Below are 24,040 nucleotides of genomic sequence, written 5' to 3' on the forward strand. Positions count from 1 at the left end.
CATGGAGGATTATAAGTTGATGTTCATGGTCTCTCTACCGCCATTAGGGTGATAAACAGTTTAAACTACATCAGGATCTGACATGTAGATCAATTCTGGGTCCATAAAGAATCTACACAAGAGGTTCCCGGACAGGGATTTACTGCCCCCAGTTTTTATTCTCTCTTGCTGCTAAAATTACTTCTGTCAAGTACTTACAAGAGTAAGAAAAAAATGTAAAAAGAATTAATTTTTCATGTGCTGCTGGAACAGACTTTTTAAATTTCTGAGTTTTTAAGGCAAATATGTTACTGCATTTAGAATTATGCTGAACAGCAGGTGGTATTTAGCTAAATAGTGAGCCAGCCGCATGATCCGCTCACTATCAAGCAGACAGCAATTTGAAACACTGAACTAAGCTGTCTAGATTTTCTCCGAGGGCAGTCACAGGCTTCATGTTACCAGTGCCAAATTATATTAGACATTTAATTTTAAACCTCAGGTACTTAAATGTAAAACCTTACAACAGTAATAGTCATAAAGCAGTGGGGCATTCCATTTCAGAGAATGGATTTTTCTATTTTTCCCCTTTAATTTAACCAGCACCTCCTGTTTTGTGGCTCTGCCCACTACAAAGTAATTTATCTAATTAGGAGATGTTCACAGCTGCTTGAAAGACAGAACCCCCAGGAAACCAAAGGTCTGGTTCGGAAGACTTTGAAAAGTTCTCCGGAGCCACACAAAGTATTAATTTAATGTGAAAAAAAGGTGCAGAGAAAAATTGAATCCCAATATGTTATTTTGTCTACAATAAAACCATGTGACAATAAGCAGGCATATTCTCCAGTACATTGGCATTTGAATTCCAAAAGATGCTTAGCTTCTCGCCATACCTGCTGCTTTCACAGTATTATCTTTTTATGACTAAAATTCAAAAATCTTTTAATGGAGAAAAAAACCCTGAAATTAAAAAGGGTTTTTCATGCGTCAACTTGCCAACATAAAGGACACATCTATGAGCTTACCGAAAGATGATACACTGACAGCAATGAATTATTCTTGAGGTTTTGCAGCAGTTTTTATCACAATACTTCCGTTTCTGCTGACCCTTACTTGCCTAAAACTCACTGTTAGTCCAATTTTTCCCCCATACTTATAAAAACCCTAACTTTTCCTTTTTTATTTTTTTTGTTTATAATTAGAACCTCTGCAAGACATTATTCAAGTCAGGCTTATTCAGAAGTACCAACCGGTCATCTGCACTTTTTGAATAAATATTTCACAGATAATTCTAGCTGTCATCTCTTACTATCCAAAAGTAATCATGTATGAATGTCGAGTCAGAAAAAGGTACTGCACATACTTGGGAGTACACAGCTCGTGTAGGAGAAAAGGTTCCCTTCACCAGGAATTTAAAACTAGCTGAAGCGCAGCATCGGGAGCAAAAGACGAGTCCAGCAAATATCTCAAAAATAGAAACAGCATCGTGAAGCAAAGGGGAAGGGAAAAGGTAGGAATATAGGTTACATTTCTGCTTCTCAACATATTAATTACATGCCACTTTTAAGAACTCACTGAATTCTGAATTTTGAAGATTTTCCTCTACTGCAGCCTCAGCTGTCAATCTGGCACTAAGGAGCACGGGGATGGCATCTGCTTACCTGTCTGTAGGTATGTCAAGGTGGACCTGAGACTGTATCTTGTCTTTCACTTGCCTGCCTTCTAGTGCAAACATACAATATTCTCCAACTTTTATTTGAAAAGCTACAGTATAAAAGAAAGGCGCAAAAAGCTGAAACTTTGGTATAACCTTTTAAAAGGAAAGGAGAATTAGGGTGGATTAAAATGACAAAGCAGCTTGGGAAAAAGAGAGAGAAATACACAGCCTTAACTGTGAAACTGGTTCAGTCTAAAGAAATCCATGTAGGACAATGCTGATTGCCCTAAAAGACTTCCAAAGAAGTGGGTGAGTTGGGTGGACACAGAAGAGAACAGCGCTGAAGCAATTTATCATGCTGCTTAGCAGGATCTCTGCCTGTCACCGAGGCTGAAATAAAGGATGCTTGCTTTAGAAAATTCTTGGTCAAAATCTGTACCATTTTGATGCAAATACCACGCACCTGAAGATGCTGCCCACAAGTTTAGAGCTCCAGAAATGCATGTGCTTCAGCAACTACGAACTTGAGAGCTAATGCCACTCAGAGCCAAGGTGACCATGATTTTAAACCCTCTGTTCTCATAAGGTGGTACTGAAAAGCTGTCCAAAGCTGCTTAAAAACCCAGAGACAGTATCAGGGCTGTACACAGATTCAAACCTTATACAGATATATACATATATATATATATTCTACACATATATACACATGGGATATGTGAAATAGTTTTCATACTCCTATAATTGTGACTATTTTAGGGATAACCATCAGAAACAGCTTCCCCCCCCCCCCCCTTCTCCTGTCCTATTTAAGTTTTTTTCCCCCGTTATCCATATTCTCAGTTTCTTCTCAGTTCTTTCTTCTCTCACACACTCATCTCCTTTTCTCCTCTGTTTCATGAACTTCCCATGGCTTCTCCAACTGCCTCTAAAACTCCATGCTCCTGGACACATGTGCTTCACCGGTATGACCCATCTCTGCGCACACCACAACAGAAACACCCGAGTCCCAGCCCACCCGCCACGGCTGCCCCAAGGATGCTCTGACTTGCGTGGGCAGCAGGTCAGCTATAGGTGAACAGCACTGATTCTCTGTCCTTCCCCGGCACTCTGTGGAGGCCCGATGCACCATTTTGTTACCAAATACCATGCATACCCTTTAAAAACAACAATCCCTGTGTCACTGTTACAATCTAATCATTGCAAAACACCATCTGGAATAGCGTTTGCTCCTTTTAATACTGTTAAACGCTCCACAGAGAAAACACTACGACTATGCCAGTGGTGTGCATACATTAAAGCAAGAGCACAGCCGAGAGACGACATGCTGATGAAAAGATCTGGAGGATAATTTACTGCTAATACCTACCACACAGAGTAAGAAAATAAGAATATCAAGTGAACAACCTAAATTAGATACCTGAAATTAAAATTAAGCAGTATTATAATTACATTAGCTCTTCCTGCAGAAAAAGTATTGATCTCTTCTCCTTTCTCTAATTTCTCTTTTTCTTTCCGATGCTAAAAGTTTGGCTTCCAACAGAGCATCTGGGTGAACATCAGGTTGTATTTTTTTCTTCTTTTTGAGAAAAGCAAACCGCCAAATTCCCCCTTCACCCCAAAGCAGATAGCCCCCCCAGCTCCAGGTTTCTTACCACTGCTAATGCCAGAGTTTGCAATGACTGTTGCCTCACTCCACTGATCTGCACTGGAGACCGAGTAAGAGCGCTGATGCATACCATCCGGACGACTGTTGAAGGAGACTAGACTGATCCCACTTGCCATCTGAGACACAGATGTGCTAGTAGTCACGTTCCCTAGACATAAATGGAAAATAAATTGTGTCAATAGAGAAGACAAAATTGATTTGCATGAAGATGGATGGGTGCATCTTAACAGAGCAGAAAAAGAGATTACTTAACCAACGCAAAAACCAATGCAGCCCTCCCTGAAACTCTGAAGACAACAGTCCTGTGACCAGCTTGGGGCACCTCAGATTTCAGCAGCCCACTCGAATCCAGCTAGGAACTTGACAAAAGAGCCTACATTTTCAAGATTTCACCTCATTCTGTTCATTCGTCTTCCGGAAAACAGTCTTCCACAACCCTGCTACCAGTCACATTCCATATAGGTTCTCCACTTTTTACACATAGAGCACGAAAGACAGACTGTGCACAGAAAATAAATTTCTTACTGAAAACCACTGTCTACGCAAGTAACCGAGATGAGACAACTAAGCCAACTCAAAGACTTTAAGACAATCTATCTCTAAACAATATTTCACGTAAGTATGTCCCCCAAGTGAAGCCAAGAACACAGTGATGGGAACCAAATAACTACTAGCATTGCGAGACCAAGCAAAAGACTCATGTGGATTTTTAATCTTAAAACAATATCATGACACGAAGCACACACTAGAGGCTTGTTCCACTGACTGCAAATATAATTCCTGTGTCTCGTCTCACAGCAATAAACCCATCACAACTCTAACTGAAGGCCTATGACACAAAAGGTGAGATACAAAGAATAGCCTTTACCCAGTAAACACTAGAAACAGTTTTGTATTTTCATGATCACTGAGGTCTAGGACAATAAAATGCTGGGAGGTGTGTGCGAGGGGGAGCAACGGAGAAAGGTTTCTCACCATAAAACAGGAGAAGCGTGATCTGGTTGAATAAATTTTAGAGTTGAAACAATTAAAACCTTTCCACAAACTCAGGCTTTTGATGCTCTTACACACAACTTGATATGGACTAAGGTCTGCTCTACAGTTTTGGTTTCTGAGCACATTTTACTCCATTCCTAGCACAGGACTTGCGTACTATAAAGATACAAAGATGGTACAACGCCAGTTTCATTCCTCGTGGCAGGCTCTCAAAAGGTACCCCACAGGTCTTCTATGGATTTAAGAATACTCTTTAAAAACACATGTAAAAGGAAAGAAACAGACACAATTTTGTAAAATGCATTTCCATTGCACCTTCTACTGATGAGTTCAGAAAAATTAATGAATTAATTTTCAATGCTCCTGTGAGGTTGTTAATTATCTGCTATCATTTCCCCCATTTTTCAGAGGTTAAATGACCCAGGGCCACAAAGGAAGATTGTGGCAGACTTGAAAATAAAACCCAGATCTCCTGACTCCCAGTTCTATCATTATGTCTTTTCCCAGAGCAGCCTTTGGGAAGACAGCGGAGCTTAGTGAACTACTTTGTGTTTATTAGAGTTGGCATAATTGTCCCTTTCTCTCCTCCCCTTTCCCAAGACTAGATCTCATCGTTAGTCCTTAACACAGATCCATCACTACAGTATCTGTCCACCTGAGTCTTGAATGTACTTACTCAGTCTCAAGGATTTCTGCGTGGCAATCTCTACTTAGTAGACATGAAATACATACAAGAAAACTAATTTACTCAATTATGCAAAGTCTAAGGTGGATTTTGGAACTATGCTGGGACCCCCCAAGGCAGCGCTTTAGCTACTGGCACATAATTCCTCTCAAATCACCTTCTCTGGGCAACCCTTTTGTCCAACAGGATTCCATAATCAGAGCATCATCTGCCAAACTGTTGAAAAAATATATGCCTCCAACAACTGATCCTCTTCAAGACATTGTGTGCTTGACCTCATCAACTGAGAGCAATTTGCTAATGCTGGCATTTTAGCACCTACTAAAGACATCTTCCAAAGAAATATTCAGCAAAGAGATCAGGTCTACAGAAAGGAAACTACAAAGCAGAGGATCAAATTATAGCTCAGTATCTTAAAGTCGCAACAGAAAATGGAAACACTGTCTTATAGCACACATATTTTGGGGTCTCTTAAAAGAAATACTTCCTTCCAAGTGAACTTCTGTGATGGTGCTGATGCTCACTTTGAAATAACCTTGTCCTCTGGTTTTCACAATCCAGAAAAACTATGAACATTCATAAATTATTTTGAGGATACACAAAAAAAAAAAAAAATTACAGGGAGTGACTGACATGAATGACAGAGCTTGAGACCAAATAGACTCTAGAAACTTCAGATTTAGGCCAGCATAAACACCATGTGGTTCAACAAGGAGAAGCCCTAAGCTCTGCTCCTGGGGCAGAACAACCTGGTGCAGCAGCAGAAGCTAGGGACCAGTTGGTTGAGTAGCAGCACTGCTGTGAAGGACTCAAGAGTCAACAACAGATGCCAGAATGTGTGTTAACACTGTACTCAACCCAAACCACAAGGTGGACACACCATGATGGGCATCTGAAACACTGTACCCAGTTCTGGGTCCCCCACTTCAAAAGGATTGTTGGGAAACAGGAAAAAAACTGCCAAGACAGTCAGAAGTCTTTGTTTTTGCTGTAGTACCTTTTTGGGCATCTTTAGATTATTACTGGTAAATGGCTTTGGAAACAACATACTTTTTCACAAGCATCTACCCTGCCAGGTTTAAGAGCAATGCCACAAAAGCGCACTTTTAACCTGTAGCCATCTTTCACACTGCGCCTAGTAAAACAGGAAGCTACATGTGATGAATTCCTGCAAGAGCATCTTTGTAACAAAGATCATGAAGGAGAAATCTGGTATGTGAAAGCTGAGATGGAGCGTTTTCTAGGTATCATGGGTAAATCGAAACAATTACTGGACATCTTTGCTGAGATGACACATCCCCATTACTCTGTGCTGGGTGGCTGAGTTGCAGAGAGCAGCAATATTTGTAAGTTGACACCTTCCGCCTAGTTCACAAATCTCTGAACAGAAGTGTCCCATCACTTTCTAACCATGACGCAAACCCAAAACCTTAAAAAGATAATATCAGGACTTTTGTATCATCATGTCAGCACCAAAAGCTTTACTTCAACCTTACTGCCATCTTACGAAACTCCACACCCCATGTTATGACATTAACCTGTTGAGGAAGTGACTTGCTCTGCAAACGAAATCAGAATTTTTCTTTCACTTAACATTTCTGAAAGACTGCAGCAAGAAATAGGTGCAAAGTCCCAGCATGTAATATTTTACTGATCAATGATGAAACCCACCTCAGCATCGCCTTTTCTACTGCCATATTCTGATACCCATGCCACCTGCAACCCTTGCGATAATATTTATTCAAGGTTAAATTCCACTTTGTTCATGTGCTGTAAGATTCTCATGATATATCAGACCATGCAAGGCAGAATCCATAGGTAGATAATCAGAAGGGCTGGACTACAGAAAGCAGAGCGTGCCTTTTCCTGTCCCCCTCCTGAACGTGTTCAGCTCTAGCACAAACTTGTTACATACAACCTTATTTAAAAATCATTATTTCCCAATCCATTGCTAATTTTTCTACTTCTCAGTCTAATCGCAGCATGCCCAGGGCATGTATTCTACCACCCCAGCAGGCACTAATGCTGTCACACCAGAACAAGGACTACTGGAAGTCAGTTGCTGTTCTCACACGCTTTGCGTGCTGCACAAAGGTTCTACAAAACACTCCCATGCTTTCTCCCCATCTATAACAGGCAAACCCCACCCCAGACCTCCACAAAGCAACTGTCCTTTCTTTTTGCTCAAGGATAAAGCCTCAACAGCAGAAATAATCTCAGTCTTTTAGCAGACAAGCGAGAGACAGTTAAAAAGAGGAGGCCAGCAACAGTCATTGAAAAGTAAACCCTGTACACTGGGTTAGGCACACGAAGCCTTTTACAAGCAACGCCTTGATGCATTTTCTGCATCTGTTGTCTCCCCCGTCTGTACACGTACACACACACATATTATCTGCCTACATGTAGACCGACAGATACATATCTCGACATTAACGTGAAATCCATGGTCAGCTACCTGGCCCATTCTGAGTTGTGAAAGAGTGCCTCTCCGAATACATCATATATGCATCAGCTGGTTGCTTAAGTTGATTAGCAGGGGGCAGTTAAATTACTATGCTAATCCATGTATTCTCAGCACTGTTTCCTTGATATGGATATGTGTATATGCTTACTGGGAAGCCTTGATTAGTTCAAGCTTCAATGTGTCAAAGGCTCCAGATTCTTTCCAAAGAATAATTTTAGCTGTACTCACATCCCTAAAGTGTGGGAGCTGATTTGAAAAGGTACTTACCTCTACCATATGCTATTTTTCTTTAAACAATTTGCATTTCAAAGTGAATATGGCATTTATATTTGAATGAATATCAGTATGTTGCCAGAACTGGTCTCAAATGAGCAAAAAAAGATGCTGGTCTCCTATTGAACAAAAATGTTTTCATCTACCAAAGGAGCATCAAAGGAAGAGTTCCTCTTTCTAGCTCTAGACAGCTTTATTAAAACTATCTTTTCTGATATTATAAAATACCCCGTTATGATCACGCTTACAAAACGTTCAAACAATTAAGCTCTACAAAACCCATCCAAATTAAAATTCAAGGTAATTTCCAGGTTTGGTCAATGCTCAGCAGAAGAGCCTCTAAGAAAAGTGAGTGTACTCACACAAAATTCAATTTATATATCCATCTATTCAGTATAAACAGCTGCAAACAGCAAAGAGCAAGTAAAGACAAGAGATTCAGCAGAAGAAGAATTAAGCAGAGGAGTGCATGCCTGTGTACATTTAAGAGGCTGACAGAAACACACACACTGGGGGCAGAACATGCCTCCCTTTCCCTTCCACAGAGGGACTCGCTTTGGCTCTTCATACACCGTTGTTTCAGATTTACAAAACAACAGACCATAAATGCAATATCAGATCACAATACTTAGAAACATTATGAAAATAACAAAGATTTATACAAACATACAACCACACAAGATGCTAAGTGTGCATCTAGTCAGTAAAAACCAAAAGATAAAGACTCTGTGTATTATAAAAATTTCAATAAAATACACAATAAAGTTTAACATAAATGTTTTCTTACATATATGCAGTAACCCACTCAATGAAAAAAGAAACCATTCAGGGTTTTTGTTATGTTGCTCTTGTAACAGAACAGTATGGCGGGCAACATTTGAGCAATTCCTCTTTTGCTATCTTTTAACTTAACCAAAATAATACAGTGAATCACCACTGGGCAGCACAGGCTACTTTAACAGACACATCACTTTAACCTAAGTCTTCACCAATGATGCCACCCACTAATTACAAATGCAGAATGAATATAACTCACAACTGTACCCTAAAAAGCAACATACAAGTGACTTAAATACATGGAGGTGGTCTCCATTTCCTCCTGCAGACACATTTGTGATCCCTCCCAAACAAATCACTTAGTTACAAGAAGTTACATTCAGGAGTGCAACTAATACATGCTTGAATTTATGAGATGAGCAGACATTGCAAGAGTCATGAAGCAGAACTATATTTTTCCATGAAGCAGCAGCGTCTGAGACCCGCAGAAAGCAGTCGCACAGAAGCACACAAAGGCTGAACCAGATGAACTACAGCCTACTGTTATGCTTTCACCGTGGCCATGTTTTATTTGTGTTACGCTCTTCATGTTAAAGATGAGTTTCTCTTCCAAAAAAAGAAATAAACCTCTTAAGGCCAGAGGGCTGCGCTCACCAGCTGTTAGAACTAATGAAAAATACATTAGAGTTGTGGGTCAGGAAATCCTGACTCTTGATATCAGAGGGTTAATTGTTTCAAATCATGTTGGGTCAATTTATGTTGCAGGAATACTGCCTATTCTTGAAACGTCCTCTAAATTCAGTAAAAGGCACTGTCAAGTAGATTAGATTGTCTGTTGGTCGCCCGTTCAAAATCCATACCCAACACTGTTCCCTGAAGTTTCCTGAGGCATTAGGGTGCAAAAGGAAAGTGAAAGAAGCCACTTTGCTAGTTGCAAAAAGATGAAAAGCATTCCCTTCCCCTTTCCTCAATTCTGCATTACGTTCATGAATTAATTCCCAGAGTTGTGCAGAAATCTTTTCAGTGGACGAGCCTTTCCTAAGAAGCAGCTGACCATACAAGCTGTGCCGCTTTCTGTCTTCTGCTTTGTCTAGAAATATGAATGTCCAGACAGGACAACTCCTGCTTTAGCTGAGGAAGATTTGGGGATGGCTCTTCTGGGTTCCATCAGTTTGCTGACTCAGATCCCATCACCCATCTTTCAAAGATGGCTCCTCCTTTCCTTGCCAACTCTGGAGATCATGCCCTGCACTGAAATCTAGGAAAACTGCTACTTACAGCTCCTTGCCTCTCCAACTGAGTAGAGTAAGTCTGCCTTGGAAAGGAAGGTACTGCCCAGGTGTCAGAGCACTGCCTGGCCACGTTCTCAGGAAGATCGGCTGTGCGACCAGGGCCAGGCAGCTCCAACTTCCATAAGCACGTTCTTGAGTGGGGTTATTCATGGAGGAAATTTCACTAGAGTGTTGATATGAATTCTGTTTTGATCTGCTGGCAGTTGTGCAAACAGCACATCATTTCTGCCTTGGTTTTATCAGGGACCTAAAATAACTTGAGGTTACTTGTACATGGAATGAGAAAGAGCGAGACAACAGTACCTTTCCAAAACACACTGGTTCCAGCATTGAAACTGTCCTTCAATAAACTGACAATCATTTTCAATACTGTAGCAGACAACTTGCTTGTGGGTTTTAGTTATTTTTAAGATTTTTTCAGCAGCATTTATTTACTGAACCAATTTCCTGAGGATAAGCAGCTATTAATAGAGGAAGACCTTCCATCTCGCAGCCTGGCAGGGCAGCCTCTGTGAACCAGGCTCGATTAGTAGTGTACAAACTGAGAAGGGTCAATACTAATGAACAAACGAGGCAATGCCAAGAAATATCCTGGCAGTGAAGGACATGGTGCTGGGAGTATAACGAGAAAAGCTATTATTCTCAGAGCATGCCAAACCAACACAGCAAGTGTGGAGGAAAATTAAGTCATCAGAGGAGACATCTCTCCTAAAAGAAAGTTAAACCCAAGTTCTTCACCAAGGGCTTCTGCTCAAGATCCCAGACTATTTATTCTGCTGGGATCAAAGTGTGCTTTCCTTTCCCAGCAGGCATATTACTATTTTTTCAATAGTTTTAACAAATAACAGTAATAAATAAGGTATGCTTTGCTTTCTGGGCAAGTCCTGATTGAGGTTACCTGCTCGTTAAGGGACTGCTTCTTTAAGACCCAGAGGTGACCATTTCACACTAGGAAATGCTCTACTTTTTCTTGCTGTCATTTGGTTGCAAATCTTGTTAACAATTGTGAAATTAACTCTGCAAAAAATAACAGCGCAAAATCAAGTCATTCTGAGGTATTATGCTGTTCCCAAAGTGAAGCATGTGTAGGGGCCTGAGGCAAAAGATGTAAAATGCTTCCTAGGCCCTTTGACTGTCTGTGGAAGTTATTAATAATGAAATTGGAGAGGGGGTGGGAGTGGGGGGCGTCTTACCTGCGTGCTGCATCTACATTGAAAGCTGGTAAGATTAACTGAACTAACTTTGGGAGCTTTCCACGAACCTACAAACCTCCCCAAACCCTGTGAGCTGCAACCAGAACCTCTTCCGGATGGGGAGGGACGACTGCCGGTATTCAAATATCCTCCAGACTTAAGAAAATGGAACAAAGAAACTTTATTTTTGAAAAAGAGACAATAGATGCGAATGTGAGATTACTCTTTTTTTTTTTTTTTTTTTTTTTTTAATAGCTATTGCCACTGTAACAGCAGCTAAGTGAATGCATGTCTGCAGTGTGAGCAGTTTTGATAAACAGCCTCTGCGGGCCACACAACGGGGATAATGTATCCTTAAGTACTGCCAATGAGCTGCCATTCTGCACAGCCAATTACTTCTGTGCGTCTGTCACTCAAAGGAAAAATGACTGAGCCCATTAGATCAAACCTTTGTCACTGTTCCTAATGCACTCTTAGGCCTCATTAATCTGAGGGAGCAGCAACACAGCCGCCGGTGCCTCATTGCCTCCCCCACAACAGGCCCACGTGAATCTTCTCATCTCTCCCCCAAGTGCACCACGTTAATCAAGCTCTCCTTATTACCCTGGTCCCTGTCACGGCGGAGAGCGCTCTCTCTCTTAAATGCTCTCATTATGGTCCATCTTTAGAGCCGGCTGAGTGGGGGGAAAAAAAAAAAAAAAAAAAAAAAAGAAAAAAAAAAAAGAGCCAGAGAGAAAGAGAAGAGGAAAAAGCAAGTCCGATCACATTAATATTCATGACAATAATTAGTATTCTAGGTCACTGAATATTCATGCTATTAGTTTGGTTTTTTATGGGTTTGCTGGATGTCCTGATTGCTGGAGTGTGGAGGAAAACAGCATGGTTGGGACTTTAGATGTCAACGGCAGTTCAATACTCAAAACACATTTGTGAATTTTTTTTCCCTTTTGGTAAATCAGCTTCAACCCTCCTGATGGCTTTAATATTTTAAAATCACTGGGGGAAAAAGAATGAGCAATTCTGCAAAGGTCTTAACATCCAACCAGTTAGTATTACAACGTGTAACCATCAAAAATCAGCAAGATTGCATCGGGTGGACAAGACAGATCTGTGATTTTATTCAGGATACGGCGCAATGGAGGCATGAAAATCAAGCACAGTGAAGCAGGCGCAGGCTGAGCACAGCCGACTGCGTCTTGTCCAGCATCTCCAGTCATCCGCCTGAAGCTTCATGACACATTTCTACCCTTTATCTACCCTAATCATCATTAGAGATGGGCACCATGTGCCCACCTCAAGAAAGAATCCTAAGACAGGTCCTTGTTTACTTATTTCTCTAAAGAGAATATCTAACCAAACTAATTTTTTTTTTCAGTATTTAACAAATGCAGTGTTCTTATCAAGTATTTCATTAACACTAATATTTTCCCTGCTCCTTTTTTCCCCAAACATTAAGGAATATAGTGTACTAACAGTGAAAGTTTATTTCTCTGCAGTTCTGGAAAGGGCAAATCCTAGTTTAAAGGAACTGGAGAAGACGACCTTGAGGGATCCCCCTCTAGTGGGATAAAAGGGAAATCTTTGATGCACTTAAAATTGGGCTTTTTTTCCTTTGAAACGAGCAAACTGACAACTTCTCCTTTCGTTCGCTACAGCTGTATATCACTGAACTAACAGCAAACCCAACCAAATGGAAAATTGACTTGGGTGATTAATGACAAAAGTAAGTCACAAACTTGCATTTGCGATCTGTGGCAAAACCGTAAAACTCACGCTCAAGTTGAAGCGTGGAAAACGTTTCACGTTAAGTCAAGTCATCTCACGTACCACATTAGACTACAAAATTAGTAGCAAATAACTACCAACTACCAATCTCTGGCCTCGTGAAAACTCCACCAGATAGAATCTGGCACTGTCAAGTCACATAGTGCTCCAGTACACAACCTCTGACACCTACAAGTAAGGAGTTCAGAGCAGATTCAAGAATTCAGGACTCAGTTCTGCATTTATTTGCAAAGTCACCCAAGATCTACAGGCTTTGGAGCAACTGGCTATGCTAGCAAGCTCTTGGCTTGATACACATTTTTACTCATCGTCAACCCGATCATAACATCCGAATCCTCACAGTAACCTCCAACTCAAAAAAGATTATTACATGATCTACAAAAATACCGATGAATTCAGTATACTTTGGATCAAGACTTGAATTCACAACACATCACAACAGAGGAGTGATCCCACCCACGGTTTTCCATCATGCTTCCCCTCCTGCATGTGGCACGCCACACTTCAGGGGGTACTGGCTCTCGGTACTGGACTCGGCAGCTATTAATTTTGATGTGGAAAATGGCTATGCAACATGACAGGTAGGGCTGTAGATGTAAAGTTAGGCTTAAAAGGTAAAAAAAAAAATAATGCAGTGGTTAAAGAACAGAATTATTAGACAGGTACTAGAATCTAAAGACACCGTGTCAGAAATCTCACTTTGAAGGTATGCCAGTCTAATTGAAACACCAAATCTCTACCTTTTTAACAGAAAAATCTGGAAGGCAGTCCATTCCAACTCAGCCTGATTCCAGGCACTTCAGCGTAAGATTAGTTAATGACCACTACATTGATTTGATAGATGATCACAATTAATAACAGATAGAAAACTCACATTTATAAAAATGTGAAGATGCCGTTCTTATAACATGTCTGAAATGTCACATAGAGTTAGCAGATAACAACCTTTAGCATACTTAACGATGGCTATGTAGCTAACACATTTTAGGATACTTCACATACTGTACAGTCACTATTGCAAGTAAATTTAATAGTACCAAATTATTTAAATGAAGTGTTAATCAGGAAACAATTTATCTCTACACCATAAGCTATTTTTAGATGTGAACTTTCTACATCAGTGGCTCTTGCTGCAGCTCAGCCTTTGAGTTGTTTGTAGAGGAGAAGAAATAAATGACTCCTGGGAGAGATTTCAGGAATAAGTTCACCTTCAGGTCAACCAGCTCAAATCCAACCCAACTTGGGAGTAATTGAAACCCGGACCCACTCCTGCTCCAAAGTCAGCAAGAACTGAGTCAGCTTCTAAAAGGCACAGAAACTTGGCCAGTGGCCCTTCTGACATTGCCACAATATGCTACCAACTGCTAGATAAAGTTGGAACTGAACAGGTCCACAAGTTACCCTTTTCTGAAGTACTTCCAACTGAGACGCAGCAACAGAATGACGTTCACTGTCATGTAAATTTATTTTAAATTTAAGTTACTTAAACATCATTCAAAAACTGTAAGATACCACAAAAGTAACATAACTTTAGATTAAAGGGAAGAAATTTCCATTTCCCTCAGCTTAAGAGATTGCTACCAAGTTAGCATACAAGTACAAGCACCTTTCATAAAGTCACAGTTACAAATCTGTTATTTAAAGCCTATATATAACAAAATTAAAACTAACCCCGACCCCTCTCTATTGCCTGGGAGAAGCGGTCACACAGAATCCCAGTTGTTACAGGATAAACCCCAAATTGCACCATTAAGAACCCAAGAAAGTCCAGAGACGAGCTTTCAACTTTTAAGGTGTCATGGCAAAATTTCTAGCAGAGAAGAGCCAACCTCTTTCCAGCTTAGGTGTCTGGCTTTGCAATGGCAGAAACAGCTTTACCTTCTACTCATTTGTCTGTTTTCTGACAGAGAACACAAAATACTCCTTTTTCCCCACTGCTGTTTCACCTCCAGCTTGGTTACTGCCCTCCCATGACTATACACATCAAGAGAAAAGTATTTTTCCCAGCTCTTGTGTCAGTGTGGAAACCCAGCAGGAAAGAGTCATCTTGAGTTTTTTTCTTCATGTGTGTCTCTGGTTTTTTTACATCTCTGAAATGGAAACTCTCAAGGACTGGAACTTGGCTTTTGCTGTTAAGATGATTATTTCCCAGAGATATTTGCTTCCAGATGTTTGGGATGTAAACACACTTACAGATCAGGATAGCTGTCACAGAGATGGTTATTATGTGTCTGTTTATCAGTCTTTAAAACCAGAAAAACAATCTTGTTCAGACAAGAAGTGCCACAAAGCACAACTGAATTCAATGTGCTAGGAATGACATGCTTTTAAACTTTCCCTTCTGCATGAGACATCTACGTCAATTAGATCTAACAGAAAAAAACTTTCACTTACTGCTTGGCTGTTATAAATCATATTACCAAATAACTGCGTATACCCTTCTTGAATTCACAACATCACCCTGATTAGCCTAATTCCTTCTATTCTTCTCACAGCGATGCTATGAGAAGCACCTTGGGAAAGATCTTCACCACACCATGTGAGAAAGAGACTGAATGTGTTTGATGCAAACAATCATTTAGGTCCAAGAAGGCTGCAGGGTGGGAAGGTGATGAGAAGAGGAAGAGCTCAAGCTGCCCTACTGCCCCACAGACCGTGGTGGGGATTAGAAAAGCGGAATGAAGTTTTGAGCTGTCTTATGGATGGAGTGTTATGTCTTCTAGCAACAGGCACTGCCTCACAGAGACCCAAGGTAGCAGTGATCACCCCTGCAGAACTCAAGTGGGAGCTAGGAGATAAAAGCTATCCCCAAAGTGCCTCTTGTGAGATGACTGCTCCTACTCCCTGACCCAAGGCATCCCAAGTCTGCCCACACGCCATCCCTGACACTATGCTGAAGGGTACCAACCTCTGAGACAGCTTCCCCATGGCACGTATTTTACAACCCACCAGTTGACAGGCAAGAGGCTTTGCCTCCATATCAGAACATCCACCCAAAATACAAGAAATTCCACTAGGAGACAGAGAAAACTATCTGTTGGGTACCCATGAAGAAATGAATTTAAAACATGCCAGTTACAGGCAATCAAAAAGACATCTAATACAGGTATTTATCCGCAAAGCTGGCACTGAAATCCATACTTAAGGGGCAGCTTCTGAACAGTGTTTAATAACGGACCACTGATGTCTTCAAATGAAGACATTATTTAAGATAAGCACTATCCCACTGTTTCAACAATAAAAATGCATTGACTTCTTGGGTTTTGATGTTTGAATGAAAATAAGTTCAGACATTTCTAGGAACACAAGTTAGTGGAAAGTAGGCAATCTCAGCTGAGAAAGGCTTTTAGTGGGCCTGGGCTATCACCAAGTATAAGCTAAGACGATGAATTCTATTTCCAGGGGCAATCTTAAATGTGACATTTTAATTGAGCAGTGGTATTCTTTTAATATCTTAGCTTTTCCAGTAACCTGTACACAGTTGCATAATAGCAAAAGGAAAATTAGTCTGTTCCTGACCACGTCAAACAATTAAATGAAACACTGTCCTCACTTCTTAACCATGGTGAATATTACTCCAGGTACCAAGTCTGCACTGGCAAAAGCACAGAAGAACAGAAAACATCGCTGTTTGGGGAAGAGGCAACACACGAAGCAGTGAGAATGTATTTGCAGGCCTAAAAATAAAAAAAGCAAGTGCTGATTCTTTCTGTGTTTGGTCCAAACGTCCTTCCTACAGCAGACCCGTGTACAGAAACCCCCCAACGAAGAAACAGGAACAGACAGTTTCAGCCCTGCGATCAATCTTAAAGCATCACGCCAGATGAAGACAACATTTTGCCAGCACTAACAACTGAGAAAAAGCTCTGAGACAGCATCACAGACTGCAAAGGATAATTTGCAAATGTTTTTAGTTGCGTGACAGATAACTGCAGAGATACCAGAAGTCCTCCCGGCACTCCAGAAGCTGAGCACCGAGTACCTACAGGTCTCCTACCCAACAGAAGCTGTGACCCTCTGCATAAAAACCACTGTGAATGTATTTGACCACATGAAAGCTCAGACTAACAAGCTGGGCACAGACTGTGACCGTGTCTTTTTTACAATACTAATACTCCCCTAATATTTTAAAATCACTCTCTGCACCGCAGCTCTTCAGTCTTACCTGAACACAAGAGAACTGAGAGTGACATAGAGACTGATGCACAGCTGAGCTGCTGACAGCTATTTCCCAGATCTGATCTGTCCTACTACTTTTTTTTTCATTTTTTTTTTCCTTTTTAAAAAAAATTAATACTTTACTGATTAGCAGTTCCTTTGTTTGTTTGTTTTTAACCCGGTAACCAGTGCTTGGATCAGTCAGCTTTCTTTAAAAAGCTCCTCTGTCTTGCTGCTGCTGGTCATTCTGTCCAGTAATGCAATAACCAGACAGACCTCAAACGTGGCCTTTAAGTAAGAAAGATTCAGTGAGGGCAGCTTCCTCAGAAGAAGCACATTCTGTGAAGAAAAACCCTAAAGAAAATATACCATGGCTGATAATGCACTGAATGTACCAACCTGAATTTCAGAAGCAACGGCTACAAGGAAAAATACTACAGGGGGTCTGAAACTAGTCGCTGTGTATGCAGCTGAACTAATGAAATGCAAACATCTCTGTAAGGTTGTATCTTCACTGACCCTCCTCTCACACCAAAACCTTAGCCATCCCCCTTCTATATCCTCCAACACCCAAAGTGGGCACGAGACAGCAGGTAGCTTGGTACGAATGGGCTGGCTGGCTGCCATGTGGAGCATAAAGCTGTTCAGTCCAGCCTGTCTTCACCTGCTCCCCCAGCAAGTTATAAAGATGCTTCAAAACTGTTATGCTTCCAGCCAGCTATAGGGGTAATATAATTAAGACATCAGTGCTTGCTCTATGAGAAGAGAGCCATGCAAGGATAAGCAGGTCAAGAACTTGTTTAAAATTAAAGAAGGATCAGCGTAGCGTCCCAGCTGCACGAGAGGGGAAATGAAGGTATTCAAGTGGGTAATGATAGAGAAATCAGGTTCAACTTCCCTTGGATACAACTCTTTCATTCATTAGGAGGGCATTAATTATTTTAAGGCTTAACCACAGTAGATCTCTTGAGCTGTGATACCCGGACATCAACAACAGGAAAGTCTTTCGGTATTTCTAAGCAGCATGATAAAGAAGCCAAGAGAAAGGATAGAAGCTCCAACTATTCTCACCATGTTATCTGAAAATGGCTATCTAAAGACAGAGCTGTTTTCCAGCATTTGCACTTTCTAGCATAATTAACTTTTCTCTCTTAAAGCAACTGCTGTGCAATAAAATCTCAGGCTAGCCAGGATACATACACAGTGGCTACCACCCCTGCCAGAGAGAGCTGTCTGTTGTACAGTTTCATGTGAAGAAAGCGTTGTATGTGCAGAGGGTCCTGAAACAATGAAATGTGCAATATTCATTTAAGTCATGTACTGGCCGTTTCCCTCTGACCTGGCAATCTAAGCATATGCCAAAACATGTAAATTCCACACTATAAACTTTATATTAGTATGTATCGCTGAATATGTTTTCAGAAATGTACTTCCCTGGAGCAATCAAATAATTTTTGCCTGTGTTCAAGTGTCTTAAAAGAAGAAATCTCTCATTTAAATGCCTTACCCCTGGTTTATTGAGTCAGTCCAGTACTCTTCTTCTCTAAATTATGGAATAAGTTGAAAAACAAAAACAGTCCCCACACCCAGTCATCTAAGTTAAACAGCAAAATGGAAAAAACAAACCAACCATGAATAATTTTCTCCTATGAACTCTTCCAGTGACAATGCCAGCTCTGTGCCTCTCGAGGGGTAGGTTACAACTTGAAAAAGAGCCTGATGAAATCATGGCTTCAGACATTTCAGGTCCCAGGCCAAACTAATATAACGTGCCACACAAGATCTCCAGGGATGTCTGATCAGTGGCACCACTGTAAAGCCACAAGGATTTTTTTTTTTCTTTTCCTTTTTTAAACATTTATCTCAACGAGCAGCACCCGCAGTTGTAGGGAAAATCCTTCTTCCCCTTCCCCTAATATAGGGGAACGCGCATCGCAAAAACAGGGCATTGCATCTTGGCTTGAAGCATAAGATAACTATTACTGCCCAAGAGAAGACTCTTGAATAGCAGGGTAACTGAGCTCTTTGCTGCGGTGGCTCATCCTACCTACGTAGTGTGTATTGCACAGGGACAAAAGCGTGTTTGGATGGTTTTGTCAGCACATGCTGGAGGTGTCTACGCTAAATATAAATGCAAAAGGCACTCGGCACTTTATGGACGTCATCCAAAACATGCTGACAAAACTTCCATACCAACACTATACCATTATGAGTTTTGTATAAGCTGTGCATTTTACAAGATAAATTGTCTTAAATGTTTTTCCTTAATGCAATTTTTTAAATCCACTTAGCTGTATGGACAAGTGCTTCAGCAAACAATAAACTTCTTTGTTTAGAGCTCACAACAAGCTATAAACTACTTCCATAAATGAGCTAAAATAGCTTTCTACAGAAGAATCTTGCTGTTGGAAAGTCCAAAACTATGCATCCTTCTAAATGTGGAAATAAGTGCCGTGGATCCCACCAGGAAGCCACAAAAAGCCCTTTAAAATGATACATCTCCTGTTCTTCCTAAGTATTAGACCTAACAGATCAGTCGTAAGGTAGCACATATTTAATTTCTGTGAAATGATGTAGAGTTTTGGCAGGTATAAGGCAACAAATAAAAAAAGATGGATGTTGAAGGTTACTCAGAATCTCTCGTGGAGGATAGATCAGCAGGCAGGGCTTAAAAAGTTACACATCAGTGGTTATTTGCATTTCTAAATTATTAATATGTATCATCCCCATCCCAGTAGTACATGACAATTGCCTACTGGAAATGCAGTCTTTCCCTTTTTTATCCCTAGCATGGTATTCTCTTACCTGAATTCGGAGAGATGTGTAAACTGCTCATGTCCTTGGAGAGGCCATTCGTTTTGGGACTTGAAATGGGTGCACAAGCTGACGTAGCTCGGGGTGGCCTCTTCCCGGGGACTTTCACAGTGGTTCTCAGCAAGTCGATTTCTTTCCCGTGAACATTCTGCATATAGTCCTGGTAAGAGGAAAAAAACAAACAAAACCTGGTATCAAACAGGTAGTTCTGTAAGCTATAGAACTAATGAAACCTGGTTTCATAAGACTTTTGGCCTACATCATCTGCCAGCACCCACCATATGGTTTTCCCTTTCCTTCCATTTTCTTGATAATCCCTTCCACACTTCTCACTACAAATATTCCCCAAAGTTTGGAGCTTTCTAGTACATTCTCCAACTACCAGTTGGATAAGAGGCAATTCACAGCGTGGCTGGTTCTCAGCCACATGTAGGAGTTCACCAGCTAGCAAAACAGAAGGAGAAGACAAGGCTGACTGTCCCTCATGAGCACACTGTCTTGTGTCTCCTTCTCTGTCAATGTTTCATGCACTTATCTCTTTTCCCTCAAGGCTGGCTGAAATTGGTCAGCAGGCACAAAAGCTATGAAAAGGCGCTGACTGGTAAGGTTTCTGCAACTACAACATTGTTTCCTTAGAATATGATCCTTCCTCCACACATAAAAAAAAAGAAATCATAGAAGGGAAAAAATTATGCAAATTGTGTCTGATTAGAGTAAACACACTAATAGTTGGAAGCCAGAAGTGGAAAAGGCTTTTCCTAATTCTTGTTTGGAAAACCCACGAAGAGGAAATAAGCAGAAAAACCCAGTCAGCTATGGAAAGATGGTGATCAACTGACTGGAGCCAAGCCACCGCGTCCCAAGAAACCCATGAGAAAGCTCTTCAAACTGTAAATAGCTTCTGGAAAAACAGGCTCTTGAGATTCTGCTTTCCAACTTCAAAGACATTCCCTAGATCGTCTAGGGATTGTCTGTGGACTTCTTCAGACGAAAACAGAAAAGCAAATGGACACAGGTGTCTTCATCAGAGGGCAAATGACAATTCATTAAGGTGAGACAGTCACTGAGGCTGCAATCCTAGGTTCCAGGAGAGATGGTGAATGTTAAAGCCAGTATACAAGACACCAAAGTTCTGGTACACATGGCTGTGGTTACTTGTGTGCCAGAAAAAAATAACTGAAACAACTACAAGGATACTAAAAGAAACAAAGAGACTGTATTTTATGAGAAGACATGCAAGGCGGGTAGCACAGGACAGCAAAATAAAGAGCGAAAAGGGGTAAGAGCATTGCACAAAAATACATCTGGGCATGTATACCCCAAGAGGAAACCAGCAATTTCAACTAAAGACTGGAAAAAGATCTGGGCTTAAGCTCTTGAGTTAAGCTGTGGAAACCACTGGAATGGTATTCTTGAGCAATCTTCTACACAGAGCAGCTGGGACAAAAAAAATCTAATTCCTTTTCAGATAGAACTTGACCAACTTAGAGAGAGGCCTGGGTGATGCTGTGGGAGTTTGTATGAGCAAAGACTTGTCAGCAGAAACCTAACTCCCAGTTGTCCAAGTGGCCAGGGCAAGATTTAGCCAGATTACAGGTGTCATACAACAGACTAAAAGCATTAACTAGGTCAGTTCCAAACCTGCAGCGTACAGACCTGTACAGCACCAGAGCAGCAATTGTACAAGTAAACACCTGAATGGACTAAAAGCATACCTGAGGTCTACATCACTGCTGCCACGACACAGGGAGCAATCAGCTCCCTAATAAAAATCCTTCCACCTTTGACAGTTTTTACAATACAAATTATATATTCCACTCAAAACACATCAAAAACCTACTACTGAACCAGCATTCATTTCTTCACAGCTAACATTAATCTGTGATAAAAACCCCAAACCAAGCCATTACATCAGGTTTTTTTTTTTTTTCCCCTAGCTGTTTGAGAATTATTAACAGTAAAAAGGAGGGGTCTGAACAATTTGTGGGGTGAGGACAAAGAGCTCTGCTGCCAAAAGAAACAAAGGCAATCCATTAATAAAAATTCATTCACTAGGTGTTAGATAGAAATGAACAAAACGGTTTCATCCATAAATTATCAAGTCGCCGTCAACTTTCTTGCTCAGTGTCAGTTTGTCACAAATTAAAATACAATAAGCAGAACATAATTGAGCATTTATTGCTTATGGGCTCTAAAATGAGGCTTAATCAGATAGTGACTAAACCTCAGCATATACTCTTTTTAATAGACATGCTTTATTTAACATACAACCACCAGTGTACTCCACTGAAATTTAAGGAGGTGGCGTTTATTCCAAATTCTTCAGATGAACAGCGAGTATGATTTCCCTGCTACCCCGCCAACTTGTGAGATGTGACAGGGTATTATTAAAGCCCTTTTAATTGAGAGTAAACCAGGCTTAGGTGAGCTATAAACCATTTGAGAGAGTGAGTGAATGTTGGCAAACAGGAAATAAATGTGCTGTAGCCATACCGTTATTATACGAAAGTGCCCAGATACAACAGATGCCACATAGGTATTAATGTCAGCTTAAATATTTATAGGGATATATCAAATGTAAATAATAAAGCCTCTTTCATTGTGTGCAAGATGCATAGCGATAATCTCTGCATTTCCCTGAGGAGGAGAAGCAAGCACCAAGTTTCCAGTCGGCGGAGCATCCACCCCCATGCGCACTCCTTCAGATCTGCACTCGGGGAATAAAAGTTAAAACTACAAAATAATGTCGTGGCTTCAGAAGCGCAATGGAGGGTTTGATCAGATTAGAACAGATGAGGGTCTTGCTGTCATCTGGAATATGCTGTGTTAAAGAGAAGACAGCAAGCCTGATTTTGATATGCAAATGTTACAGATATAACTCCCCTAGATGTTAGTTGTAGAAAATGCTGATCCGAGAAAAAAGGGGAAAAAACCCTTTAACAAGGCATGAGGGTAATTCAAAGCCAAGTACTTTTAAACAGCACTTAACAAGTCCCTAGAGCCCACTCAACAGTGGGCCACCCCAGAAGTGCCATCTTCTGCCCCTCAACAGCTTGAAAAAGTAGTAATTGCAACTCCATTTGCATTTTCCTTCTCAACTTGTCCATGTTCATCATTCAACAACACAGAAAAAAAAAAAAAAAAAAGAGAAAAGCAAGCAGCAAAGGAAAGGGAACCCTCCCCAAACGTGTGGATAACAGGAGAAGCCAGCGCCCCAGTCCCCTGCACCCCTGCGCTTGCACCGTCGCCATCGCTTGTTTTTTACATTTCGCTCCTAATTATGTTGCATCTATTGCCATACACTTAATTAGCTGCATTAATGTGATTTCTTTTCACATAGTCAAGCAATTAAGAGCTATGATTGAGTTTCATTCAATTAGCCTCAACAAACATGCTAATTGATGTCCCAGATGCAAATGAGGTGCAATGAGAGAAACCTGCTAGCAATTGAGAGTTGTGGCGGGGAGACCCACAGCTCTCAGCTTGCTGACAGCAGCACAGCTTAACATGGCTCCCACCTTCTGCGGAGCTGCCTTCCGAGGCGGCAGGGGAGACAAACCATTAGTGCCTCAGTTGTCCCAAACAGATCCCTACAGGAGCAACGGGCAGCGCTGAATCAAGTCAACGTCGTCGCCAATTCTCACGGCAATGGCTGGTGTGAGCCGGAGAAGGGCGTAGTGTTTTCCTGCAGCTGGGCAGGGATGACAGACCCTGCGAATGCCACGGTTTCTTCAGCTAAGGACTATAAAAGGTCTCCGTTTCATCTCCGAGCTCGTGAAATACTACGCAGGTAATGGCCTGCAGTTATCAGTAACTGGCAACTTAATCTTAGTCAGCTGTGGGGCAATGCTGCCTCCTCAAGTTAAGGCCAGAACGCATCAATCAATCAATAATCCCTAAAAATACGCTCGCTATATTGATTCTCATTGCTTTTCATCCTCAGGTTACCGTTAGTGGTTTGCTCAAATATGGTGCTGCCGAGGTGTTAATTTGACTACTCAAGGCCATTGACCATTATCTAGAGGACTAAATAAACTGTTAAAGTATCAGAAAAAATCATAAAAGCCACATTGACTGAAGATGACACAAAAAATTATTTGACAGCACCACAAAATGAATTGCCTTAAGTAAGAAAGAAACGATGTGCCATGACACAGAATAATGTAAAGTAAAATTACTTTAGTTCTGCTCTTAATACTGCTCTCCGTTTACAACAGCACAAATTAATTTAACCAATTAACTGAAGCCTTTCAGACATGCAAATTGAGCAAATGGGTATGATGATGTTTTCTAAACAGACC

At 41.0% G+C, this 24,040-nt stretch overlaps 1 protein-coding gene across 9 annotated transcripts in view; it reads right to left on the minus strand.

Annotated features, from left to right (window-relative positions):
• AGAP1 (ArfGAP with GTPase domain, ankyrin repeat and PH domain 1) overlaps window positions 1–24,040 on the minus strand; it is a 399,779-nt gene that overhangs the window by 114,434 nt on the left and 261,305 nt on the right. For 7 of the 9 annotated variants that reach the window (XM_074829816.1, XM_074829814.1, XM_074829813.1 and 4 more), the window contains 2 exons: window positions 19,731–19,899; window positions 3,289–3,450 (listed from right to left, as the gene is read on the minus strand). In XM_074829816.1, coding sequence (XP_074685917.1) covers window positions 3,289–3,450; window positions 19,731–19,899 — 331 coding nt within the window. The remainder of the gene's footprint in view (window positions 1–3,288; window positions 3,451–19,730; window positions 19,900–24,040) is intronic. The other 2 variants (XM_074829819.1, XM_074829818.1) reach the window with 1 other exon arrangement.

The sequence above is a fragment of the Strix aluco genome, chromosome 6 (genome assembly GCF_031877795.1).
Source record: "Strix aluco isolate bStrAlu1 chromosome 6, bStrAlu1.hap1, whole genome shotgun sequence".
Taxonomy (NCBI): domain Eukaryota; kingdom Metazoa; phylum Chordata; class Aves; order Strigiformes; family Strigidae; genus Strix; species Strix aluco.